The sequence below is a fragment of the Haemaphysalis longicornis genome, unplaced genomic scaffold, assembly GCF_048455015.1.
Source record: "Haemaphysalis longicornis isolate Haplotype H1 unplaced genomic scaffold, Haemaphysalis longicornis Haplotype H1 scaffold_2, whole genome shotgun sequence".
NCBI lineage: Eukaryota > Metazoa > Arthropoda > Arachnida > Ixodida > Ixodidae > Haemaphysalis > Haemaphysalis longicornis.
The window spans coordinates 230,471,129-230,483,632 of record NW_027526295.1 but is presented as its reverse complement, the minus strand read 5'-3'; the positions used below and the strand labels follow the sequence as shown (position 1 = coordinate 230,483,632).

General features: G+C 50.4%; 1 protein-coding gene across 6 annotated transcripts in view; it reads left to right on the top strand.

Moving 5' to 3' along the window:
• Utx (Utx histone demethylase) overlaps positions 1–12,504 on the top strand; it is a 105,327-nt gene that overhangs the window by 69,740 nt on the left and 23,083 nt on the right. For all 6 annotated transcript variants that reach the window (XM_077699621.1, XM_077699620.1, XM_077699619.1 and 3 more), the window contains 2 exons: positions 10,777–10,897; positions 11,754–11,808. In XM_077699621.1, the coding sequence (XP_077555747.1) occupies positions 10,777–10,897; positions 11,754–11,808 (176 nt within the window). The remainder of the gene's footprint in view (positions 1–10,776; positions 10,898–11,753; positions 11,809–12,504) is intronic.

Genomic DNA, 12,504 nt, shown 5'->3' with positions numbered 1-12,504 from the left:
TGTGCCTCATCGCTTGCGTTGCGTTGGCGCGTTTAACCCTACAACCAATCAGCTGCACGAGTCAAAAGTGTAATTCGAAATTTCAGAGTGCACTTGCGGTGAACGCACTTAAACTTGCGTCTTTGACGGGGATATATGAAATCTCATTAGTTTACACTTACTGTTACAGAAAAAAGAATTACATTCGTGCGTTGAGGATTGTATATTTTTGTGTACACGTTTCAGTCCTAGTTAAGGAGCGTCAGGTAAGGGATGAGTGAGCTCGAAATAGGTATAGTTATGGTGTTTGAGCCAACGGACGACGAAGTCTCGCTTGAGGAAACAGTATAAAGTAACGAACTGCACAAGTGAACTGAGACGGGCTAGTTGGTGCATGATGCATGTTGGTGCATGATTTCTAAGTGGTATAAAGTAAATCGAGCGCTAGTTATTTATCGTTCAGCGCTGTTGCTACGTCTTCTTTTAACGTTCGCATTTATTCTAGTTCAAGTACGCTTCACGCATTTTGATGGATCTAGCGTATTTACGGCATCTGCCAGAGATTTTGCGCCAGAGATCGATTAAGAGACAGCGGCGCTGCCGATAAGATCATTGGCCGGAGTAAAGTACTGAGCGGTGGGCGGCTGAAGCTGCCATACGCGGGAAGAAGTTCACGACGGGCCACTCTGTGCGCTGGCTGTGGTTTTTAAAACGAAGACGCGTTGCAGTGACCGGTAATTCTGGGTAGTTAAGGCGGAGAACTGTCGACGGCTATTTCAATAATGATGAAGAGCGCATTTACTGCAAAATCCACGGTCAACGCTCTCATCGGCTCGTTATAGCGAGAGGCGAAGGTTCAGACTCCTGTTAAACGATCCCCATAAAGATCCGGTGAGTCATCTGGCTTCTAGTCTGCTGAAATTTGCGGCTGTCAGAGAATGTGGGACGCTTTAGCATCCAGCGATAAATACGTGTTAGAGTAAACGTGTAGTTACTTGCCTCGATACTGCGCAAGGAACCACGTGCTAATAGAAGGTAAGCCCGTTACACTTTACTAACCATTCAAAACGCTTAGTTTACACGTTAGTCATGACTGTAACTTGAGCGCACAAAAAACGCATTTTGATGGAACGAGTACAGAAACGAGTACAGAACGAAAGACTTTCGTTCTGTACTCGTTTTCTGTGCGCTCAAGTTACAGTCATGAATTGTTTCCAACTAGCCCGCGTTTCAGTGTTATTACACTTTAGCTCGTTACTATTAGCTTGCTCTGTGAAAATATATTTCGTTTTGTCGGTTGTTAACAAAGCACGTTGTCTTTCGTCATTTTTTTTTCTCCTGATGGCGCGCTTGTTTAAACGCGGAGCGTCATTTACAAGCCTTCAGGTGTGGTCATAAGCACAATGTGCTCATGCCTGTGCGTGTGTGCACTGGTACCATTGACGGAGTCAAGAGAAATGGAAAGGACGAGAGGCAACCGCAGTTTCCTGCGTGCGCGGCCCCCGACTTCTGCGGCCGTAATTTGCCCTTGCACCACGCGCACCAGCGTTGTCTTTTCTTGTTTACGCGGCGGAAGGCGATAGCAGCTGCTCCGCGCGCGCCATCTGGAGGAAGAAGGACGTGGCCGGCATGAGAAGTCGCTCTCCGGCCGGCCCGCTGCTGCTCTAGTCATTTTTTCATCGTAGACCGGAAGCCTACGAGGAGTTAATGCAGCAGTGGACGACCGGTCTGCTCGAGATAGCAGCAGGCGGGCCGAGGGGGACTCTGTTGTAAATTAACGATTAGCATGCGCGAAGATGGATTTCCGCCGTGCCCGCGGGCGAATTCGATCATCGGACATCTGGTACCTGCCGTGTAACACTGGCACGCACGCACGTTCAACGCCACTGAGAGAGGGAGAGAGAAACGAATCACTCCCTTCCATCCGCTCGGCTTGTTCCCGTTGAACACGCAAACGCAACAGCGAACATCCTCCAGCTCCTCCCTCTTCTTCCATTACGTTTCTTTGCCATCCTGGGGGTCGCTCCTTCGTCGAGGTCGCAATCGAGCCATCGGTTGCCGCGTAAGTGGTTCGCAGGCTTGGTCCCAGTCTGTGAGGCGTTCGCCCGTTGCACACTGGCCATCGACCTGCGGCCATTTCGCCCCTTCCCTTCTGCGGCCACTTCCGTCCCTCTCCAGGAGCGACCGATTACGAGACCCGCCGCCCGGTTTGTCGTGGACCGAGGCGCGTTTCACCCGCACGACGAAGACGACTGCGGGGAGCGGCTCTCGGCCACTCGGGAGGAGGCTCGTTCCTAATTCTGGCTTCGCTGTCCGAACCTTCTGGCGAAAGTAGGATGCGTGCAGCTTCTTTGTTTCCCGCCGCCGCGACGTCGATCTGGCAGCGGTCCAGGATTGGAGCAGCCGCGTCCTGCCACACTGCCGAGGCTGCGCACGGAAGGAGGCGGCGTGGACGAGACCAGAACGGACTCCTTCCGGTAGTCGAGATGGGCTTGACGGGGGCTCAAGTGTTAAAAGGCCCTACTGTCTTCTGCGGGCTTTCTAGAGCATGTCTGGTACTCTCTGCAGCAGTTCCCGTAGTGGAGTTCAGCGTAACGGACCCACCCGTCGAAACGGCGCGTAATTAACCTTGGTCGTGGCAAACATGGGTGGCCTACATTCCGGTATGACCTGTACGATTCGCGGCACCGTTACCCCCCGTTCATTATGCCACTCCCCATTGACGGGACCCTGGTTCTCATCCTACTTCTCGCGCGCTGTGCGGGAGCTATTAAAATGACAGTAGTGCGGGAGATGACGCAATAGCACAGGCCCATTGCAATGCTTGCGGGCATTGCGTGGCCACGTCGCTTACTGACCCGCCACGGCAGGGCAGTGGCTAAGTCGTTGTGCTGCTGGGCCCAAGAACGCGGGTCCGATCTCGGCCACAAGGGCTGTTTTTCAGATGGAAGCAAAAGACTCCCGTGTGCCAAGATTTCGCCACACATTAAAGATCCTCAGATGGTCTAAATTAATCCGGAGCCCTCCGCTACGGCCCAGGTGTGGATTTGGTGCGCTAAACACGCAAGATTTGAATTCTAAACACGCAAGATTTGAATTTTCACAATGCTCACTGGTGTGCGTATGCCCTTTTTCTTATTTTAACAAGCGTTTTATTCCCGGATACGCGAAGATTTCGCTGATGTCATATCCGTCACAGAAGTGACGCCAGTACAACGAAGCAAGCGGCCTGTAAAGGGTGCACCCCTGCACACAGGGTCTTCTTGCGGGGAAGCAACCTTTAGTACTAAAGAGTAGGTTGTATTTAGGGTTGTTCGTTTTCGGGTTTTATATTTTAACACGAAAGTGTTTTATGCCGGGATACACCAAGATTTCACTGACGTCATATCCGTCTCGGAAATGGCGCCTGTACACCTTTGCCGAAGCGACCCGCCAGCAGGACGTCACTCGCCAAGCACCCCTACTAGACAGCCGCCGACCCGCAAATCATGCTCAGCTGCAAATTTCGTTGCTCATTTCACATTCGTGTTTCACTGATTCCTATGACAGAGAAAACAACCACAGTTTTTTTTTTCCCCTCCCAGCGTAGCCTAGTGGAGAGGGCCCGGGTGGCCAGCGCAGGCCAGGGTCTCCCGGACTAGAGGAAACCGCCTACCAGGCGGGTGCCCAGACATCGGCACCTAAGGCTCGCATAAATAAAGTCTATTCCTCCTCCTCCTTTTGAAAATTCGATTAGCGCACTTCAGGCCCGAGTACTCAAAGAATGCGCTTTTTGGTTACGTGCTGGAACACTTCAGTTGTGGGGGGTACTGCGCTGTGAAAAGCGCTGCAGTCGTCGGCTCGGAAGAGGGGCGCGACGAAAGTGTGTCGTCGTCTTTGTGCGTCTGGCAGGGGTGACGAGCTACACGGAATGACGGGTGTCTGGGCGCCCACGTCTGGCGCCTTCGACAACAAACGGGTGACAACAGGGGTCGGTGGGCAGCGGTAGCCGGCGGTGCCGAGAATGGGAAGACGGCTGCTGGGGAGCTACGCCATTGTGCAGGCCGGGCAGTTGGCACGTATGCGCTTTTATGGCTGGTCTCTTTGGCGGGGGCGGGCTAGCAAAGGTTTCCCGTTCTGTCGGGGAAGAAGGTTCCTTTCACCGTGACACGGATGAAAGCAGCTTTCTGCGACGGCCCCTTCTCGGCGAGCCGTTTGTTTGATCGCCTCCGCGCCGCTTCTCGCGACGCCCGTGACCCCGGCGGTGCCCCATAGTCCTGGACTGCGCACGACCGCTACGAGCAGCAACACGCGAGGAATGGCCTGTTGCAAGTAGCGGCTCCTGGTCGTCTCTCTCGTGCAGTCCACCAAGCGCAAGCGAGTCTCGGGTTTTACCGTTATCAGGAGCCGCGTTTACATGAACGCCATGGTAGCTGGAGACCCGCCGACAGAAAAAAGGACAAATACGACAGCATGTGTGAGCCGGCGGACACGCGAATATACCGTGACAGCCCTCTCTGATGACGGAATCGGTTGCATTTTCCGTATCCTAAACGGCGCCAAGGATGAGTGCGTTCCAAAATAACGGTCCGCTAGCCGAGGTTGTAATATGAAGCATGAACGAGCAGGGCTTTCACACTTTAGATTTTTTTTTTTTTTTTGCTGCGAAACTGCGCGTGACTCCCCCCGCGGGATTTCTTCGTGATGTGGCCTGTCAGCACAATGCGCATTGCGGAAGGGCCAACTTCATGGCGAGTGCTCTTTAGCGCAAATATACTCGTACACTACATTTGACGCAGATGTCTCCGAGTCTGCCTCCGGTGTGCCATATGTGCTCTTCTACATGGTCCCCTATTTTCTGAAAGGAAATGAGGAGCTGAAGATGAATAAAGTATACGGGGGGCCAGTGTGGTGATGCAGATGTCCCGAGGAAGAAATGTGCAATCGGACGTCTTTATCATTGCGTCGGGGTTTCACTTGCTTGTCATAATTACTTCACGGTGTGGTTGTAAGCAATTGGGAATTTCCGCCTGCTTGACATCAGTGCATAAGCTTCTGCGGGAGGAGTAAGGTTACAGAAAACGGCTGTAACGCGTGTTTGGGCGGAACTTTCTTGTACCAAATTATATTCATGCGACTGCGACTGACTAACTGATGAAATGTGTGTTATATATACGGTGAGATTAATGGGAAAACACTGCTAATACGGCCAAGTCAGCATTCAGCTGGTCACTAGATCACCTTCCACTTCTCGCAGAAGCGCCACAGCACGGCAACTCGCAGTTTTCATTTGGCGGCGCTCGCCCGCCTTGACGTTATGCTGAGCCTCAAACGGCTACATAAGCGTGGGAATTTGTTTTATCTCAGCAGGCGTCGTAAGTTTATCAGTTTCAATACGCATAACGTGAAGCCGCCGCTCCTAAGCCACTCATTCCGCCGTGAATTGGGGCTGTCCCATGTTTGACTTAGGACTGTGGTCCTTCTAACATCCTTGGAACAGCGCAAAAAAAAAACGCAGATGAGACATAATCAGGTCGTTGCGCTGTATTCCGTTTACGGCTCGTCCGTGCCTTTTTTTGCGCTGTTCCAAGGGTGTCGCATCAACACGCCCAAGCTTTTACAGTCCATCCAACCTGTATTAAAAACGGCAAATGAGAAATGATTGATTGATTGTGGGGTTTAACGCGCCGACGCAACGCAGGCGATGAGGCGCGCCGTAGTGGAGGGCTCCGGATTAATTTTGACCACCTGGGGATCTTTAACGTGCGCCGAAATCTCGTACACACGGGCGTTTTTGCTTTTCGCCTCCATCAGAAAAGCGGCCGCCGCGGCCGGGAATTGAACCTGCGACCTCGGGCTCAGCAGCGCAACACCTTAGCCACTGAGCTACCGCGGCGGGGCCGCAAATGAGAAACAATCGTGTTTCTTTTTTGCACTAGTTGGGCGCATGCCTCCCGGTCAGTACGCTCGTGGATGAAGTATTGCCAAAGTGCGGTTCAAAGTGCACGTGTAATTCATTTCTAATGCAATTTTAATGGGTGTTTTAGCCCCTTCAGTGTCCAGTCAAACGTGCAGGGCTGAATGTCAACCATTTTGGTTTTCTTCAGGTAGGCCCCTGTTTTAGCCAGGCGCCCTTTTCAAATCCGAATCAAAAGTTTGCTGCTTGCACGCAATTGCTTGGTGTAGTTCTCTCGAGTGTTGCCCGAGCACTTAGCGACTTGAAAGCGAAACGTCTGCGTTCTCGGCGGGCCTTACTGCTGGTCTCGTCAAGCGTCCCCTCACGCCTGGAACGTGCCGCTGAAAGGCGAACCTGTGGGCGGACGGAGGTCGCTGTTATCGCTTCCCCCCCTCCCCCTGCCGATAAGCGTCGGCGGCACCGGCGCTCTTCCCTGCCGGGCGGCGACCTCTCCCTAATGCGGTTTCGCGTCGCCCGGGGCCACACTTCGGGGTCAGGAGATTGCTCGGAAGCGTCAAAAAGGCCCTGGCTTGAGTAGCCCTTGGCGTCAGCCGGTCACCATTGAGGCGAGCGGAAAGCTGTGGCCCCCCGCGCGGTCACCGACCGAAGGAAAGCGGCGCCGTGGCACCTATGCAAGGTCGAGGTCGAGAGAAGCGAGTCTGAGTAGGGTCGGGGACTAATTGCTCGGTGAGAGAAACAAAACTGCCGCCTGACGACCTCTTCGGAGAACTCTTGCGTGGTGACCCGTCCGCCTCGGGTTAGAGGCGCGCTTGTCGCAAGGCTGTGGACACTTGTATCGCTTTACTCCATTATCGTGCAATCGCTGGCCTTGAACGGGCTTGTGTGGCACCACGTGCTATCATGCTTTGCCGCGTAAAAAAAAAAAGCGGGCTCGACTCTCACTTCCTCACCGCATTGTTTCCTTCTCTGACGTAAATGCGGTATCCCAAATTCACGGGTGTTTGTACTGCTTATTGAGCTGGAACAGCGATAACTCGCACGCATTTTTTTTCTTTTTTTACGCGAGAGCTTTATACCAGCTCCTTGAATATTTGCGCTGAAGGAACACAAAGCTGGCTTACGTAAGTGGCCCTCGCGGATAAATGCCAGGAGTTTTTCTAGGTAACGTCGTTTTGTTGGTGTGTTGGACCTCTCAGAGTCAAGGCCACGTAGGGAAAGAATGCCGCGCGAGTGAGAAAACGCGTTGCTAAGCGACACCCAGGATAGTCTGTGCGTGGAGCTGCAGGAGGGAGCGTTCGAAGCACGTCGTCTGCTACCCGGCGCTGCCCCCTCTGCACCCCTCCTCCCCCCCGTCCTACCACTAGAGGGCTACGACTGTGTTCGAATTTGGTGCCATATTCGCGAGTCCTGCATGTTGAGTGATGGGTGAGGAGAGGGATACCTGAGGCCTTCCGGGCGATAATAGTATAAGATGTCCGTGTATGTTTCTTAAACTGAGTGAGTGAAGGATGAGGTTGGAGGTGTGTTGTCGGCCTTTTTTCATTTATTTATTTATTTTGCCTGACTGTATTTGCCCTAACCTTGGAGGTTCGCGTCGCGTGTGTGGGGAAGAGGAACGACATAAACGAGATAGAGGGAGCGCTCACACGAAATACGAGTTCATTTCGTAGAACGACCCCGTAATTTTATCCCTCATTTGCTGCACCTTCATTCGTACTCGCCGAGCCTTAGCTTTTCATGCCTTATTCGCATGTATATACACAGGAGGCGTGCTAACGTAACTAGCGCAGTTTTAGTGCTGTTAGAAGGAGGGGAAAAAAAAAACTTTATCAAAACGCAACATTAAGCGTCGAGAATGTCCCGGGCCAGGTTGACCAGACTTCTAGCCACCCTAACCATACCAAAGCCAACTGGTCCGTGAGCTGGTCCGAGGCTAGCCAAGTCCGCCACGTTGAAGAAGGAGGTTGGGGAAAATGCAGTGTTCTAAATTAGCGTATGGTTCGGGACAACTGGGACAAGCTGGGGAGTGTCGGAGACGGTAGAGAAAGGAACGAGCATGTGTAAGGAGGGTACTTAACTGTACGCGTCGAAGAATGCGTGGTGGTTAGAGATGTGTCTGGAACAGGAAGTGTACGAAGAGTTTCTCTGGTGTTCTTGTAGTGAAGCTTTATTTCTTGTTTGTAGTGGTGAGTAGTGTCCCACGTCGGTGGATAAGGCCAGGGAATCCCTGGCGCCCGGTGCACAAGTTCGCGGGCGAAGCTATGCACTACCTCATTGCCTGGGATTGCAGCGTGACCAGGAATCCACCTCTGTGTGACAGTGTGGAGACGTAGCTTTAAGGCTTTGCGTAGATCATACTGCAGTTCTTCAGGAATCCTACCCATGTGAATGGCGCGAATAGCTTGCATTGAATCAGTGTATATGGTATATCCTGAGGGGTTGGGGTGCTAGGGAGAGGTCCTGAATACTGGTGATTATTGGGAGGGTCTCTAGAGTTGCTGTACGTGGGGGATTAGTGAAAGGGTACTTCATTGCCACTTGCGACGGAATAGGCGGCTGCTCCGAGCACACCGTCTCCCTGGATTGGTATCAGCTGAACGTTTTTTGGGATGGGAGATAACCTGAGGTTATTTGGGAGCGGTGCAGGAGGGGTGATGATGCTGTTAGCGGCTCACATCTGCGCCGATAAATTGATCCATCATTCGCGCAAGTGGTGGCGGCCGTTATACGCGCAATAAAACGTATGAGAAGCCAACATTTAATGGGCGTCACGCCGCTACGCAGTAAACATTCCGCAATGCTAAAGCGCGACAAGCCGGTGGCTGTGATAGTCCCTCGTCTGTGTGTGTGTGTGAGAGAGATAATACATGTATTGAGCGCCTAAAGTGGGTCCTGTGGCCCGTTGGGAGTGGTTCCTTGCTCACTGGAGCCCATATGACGTCAGGACTCGGCTGCCTGCGCCCTGTCGACCAGCGCAAGCTGGATCACCAGTGGGGAGCTGGACATCAAAATCTCCCATAGCTCTCTAAAAGCCCCTCCTCCATCCTCGTCTGTAAGCTAAGTTACCCTGGATAGCTTATGATTTACCACCCTGTGTCGCTCCTGCCCTGTGGCGAACACTGCAAAATCGCGACTTAGTCGCGCGGGTTTTCCGGCTTCGGAAACAACTGGGGCCGGCTTTATTTCTCGCCCGGTTTTCGGTGCGCACAGCGCTAAATCTCGGGAAACCACCATCTTATGAACAGCTCTCGTTTTAAATAAATGAAAAGATCGATCGATAATTATTGAGTACCCTGGGTTTCTGTTCATTGGAACTCGCATACAGTTCCACCCTCCGGTTGCACGCGGCGAGTTCAGCAAATTAGCGCTTCTCCAATTATTTCCACTTGGTTCTCCTTTCAATGATTTTACCCGTATCAGTGGCGGCAGTGGAAACCTACGCGAAACGTCATCGATGACCGACTGCCGGCGAGCCATGAGAAAGCGGGAACCCGGGTAGCACCGAATGGAAGTTGAAACATTGATTGCGTGACTGGCCTATTACTCATTTCTGTCGCCAAATTTCGCATGGCTCCTCTTTGCTTTTACCTGATGAATTAATTGATTAATGTCGACCGCCTAAGAATCTTTAACGTGCGCCGAAGTGCCGACGCAAGGGCGTTTTCGTTGTTCAGCTCCATCAGAAAAAGGTCCGCCGCAGCCAGGATCGGACCGGCGTCCTTGGGATCACCGCAGCGGGTTTCTCGACCTAGCGCGAGCACGATTTTTTCGCCGCCCGCGTTGCATTGATGACGGTGATGATAGACCACGCAAAACTACGCATACCCACTCGGGAAATTGGCCAAAATTACTTTAGATTACTCACCCAATTACCACACAGATGTGAGCGTTGTTGCTTCCAGCGCAACAATCGTTCCTTTCTCTTCTTTTTGTTCCTTGGCTTCGTGGCTCGTTAGTCTACCGCGCCTCGCAACGGCCACCGTCGTCCGGTCCTCGGAAGCGGAAGAAAACAAAGCCCTCGTCGTTCCACAACGCAGCACGCGCACGCATCAGCGGCGCTATTGAGCCCGAAGAACCTCCAGCCCATAAACGTTGCTCCAGCCCGCGTCGGAAGTCGTCGGACGTGCCGGTCGGTCGCGTTATGTCTGCATCCCGTAGCAGCGGTGCGCCGCCGTGAAGCACACTTTGAGGTTGACGGCGTCGCGTTCTTGGCAGGAAGGCCGCTAATCGCTTCGTTCTGTGTCCACTTGGAGGGGCGGCAGACTCGGGCGGTCCACGTCCTGGGAGAACTAATATGATCTGGCTCTGGCCGTCGAGTTTGTGCAAAATGCGTAGTTGAAGCTAAGCGTGTTCGTCATCGATTATTTTCTTGCGCGGTGTCCTGATTGTTTAGTGGTGTTAATTCTAGCAATTTTCAGCTACCAAACTGAAGCGGCGAAGTGCGCGTTCTAGTCTAATGTATTTTTCTCTGATTGCACTTTGTTCGTCACCCATTCCATGAATTCATCTTGCCTACTTGGTGCGATGGGGTATCTGGGTTCTCTCTGGAGTCAATAGCCGCCCTATTTGAATGATCTCACAAAATACAGTAACCAGTGCGAAGTTCATTTCAATTTTGTTATGCATGCCTACTGTCGCACAGACTGTACGAGGCGTGTGCCAGTCAGCTTTGGTGAGCTGATTGTGGAGACAAATTGGGGGTCAAAGCAACGACGTTAAAAAAATATTGCATGCAAAATCTTGCAATTTCGTATTGCTCATTTCAGCACCAGACTGCTGCTGCTGCTGAACATAGTCTCATTGACTTTTTTTTTTTTTCTCTATTTTTGCTGGGTGGGTAGTCGCTGCAAGCCAGTGTACTAAACCTGGGCTCCCTCTTTTCTTTTGTCTGCTCTTTGCAGGGCCATCAAAGCTTTCCGCCAAGTCCTGTACATCGACCCTGGGTTTTCAAGGGCCAATGAAATCCACCTCCGTCTCGGGTTGATGTTCAAGGTCATCGCCGATTATGAGTCCTCTCTAAAGGTGTGCATCCCTCCTACACTTTCTCTTTTCTTGTTTTAAACTTCTTGCGCTTGTATACACTGCATTGTGCGGTCACACCACAAAAAGCTTGTCAGCCATAAAACAATTTTTTTTGCGGAATCACTTTATGTTATTATATTTAGCTTGGGCTATTGGTTACTAATGCCTTACTAAACAAATGCAATCTTCGTATAATTCTGATGCATATATTTATTTTTCTTACTTCATGATACTGTTATGGTTTGTTCTTTGATTTAATAAGAACGTAGTGTTATAATTCACTTTTTTTTTTAAATTGGTGTGCTAGGTGTAGAATATCTCGTAAGTTTGCATAACGTGGAATACTTTTTATGTGTATTTCCAAGTTTTGTTAATTTGTTTGCTAAACTTTAATTCACTTATTTGATCAAGTTTGATACTTTGAATTGCATTTTATGCACAATATTGAGAAGTCCCCTTCAGTGTTTCACCACAGTATACTGACCGTACGTTTTTGCTTTTAGAGAAAGTAATAAATCTGTACAGATAATCGAAGATAATCGAAAATTTGTGGAAATACAGTTTCACCCATTTTTCTCCCTCGGAAATATAATTTCCAGAAGTCCAGCCCTAGTGAGCCCCTACGCCATGGTACAAATGTGCTGCCGACATTTCAACTCTCTAGGTCCAGCACGTTTGGGTGGGCGTGGATGACTCAGTCAGTCAGTCAGGAATTTGTCTTTTAGATTACTAGATTTACTTTAAGCTAGACACTCAGTACAGAATTTTCACTGCCATTCAACACATGTGAAGCAAAAATTTTATTTGTAAGAACAAGATATTCATTTTTTCTGAAACTATAATCTCCCTCCTGCAGCACTTTCAACTGGCACAGAGTGACTCTAGGCCCGGTACTTTCACCAAAGCTGAAGGTGGGTGCTGGTTCTCAATAATTCGACACTTGGTAACCATGCATACGTAATGAGAGAATGCATGTATCACAATTAAGGCTATGAGCAGAGGCTTTCATTGCATTAGTAGTTTTGCCATTCCATTGCAGTGTGTTTTGTAAGAGCGTGTTAGTTTGACCACCATTGCTTTAGTGCTTCAGATAAATATCACCCAGCCCCTGCAGACGTTTTTCATGTGTCGCCACTTTTATTTTTATTTGTCCGATAAGGACCTGGAAAAAGAAAAAGAAAAGAACGGTTTTATGGCAGGTTCCATCTTTTTGTTAAATGAATTCGTGGTGCTTTGTTTGATGTGTAATTGCCCTGAACAGCTTGTAGAGCTTTAAAGAAACATTGTGAAACAGAGTGTTGCGATCTGTTAAATATGGCTACTAACAAAATTGCATGTCATGAACTCGGGTATGGGAGCTTTATTGATGGCTCAGAATGAATGTGGGATAAGAAACCTTTGAGTGTCTGTAGCAACCCCCCCCCCCCCCCCCCCAAAAAAAAAAAAAAAAGAACGGGCAAATTCTTAGTTACTGATGTTTTTACTACTGTGTTTGTGTTTTTAAAAATTCTCCAGAGTTTGCTGACCAACCCAGTATTGCTTGTTGTACATGATGTGAAAGCACAAGTTTGTCATGGTCAGGCAATTGTAGAAATGGGGTTATGCGT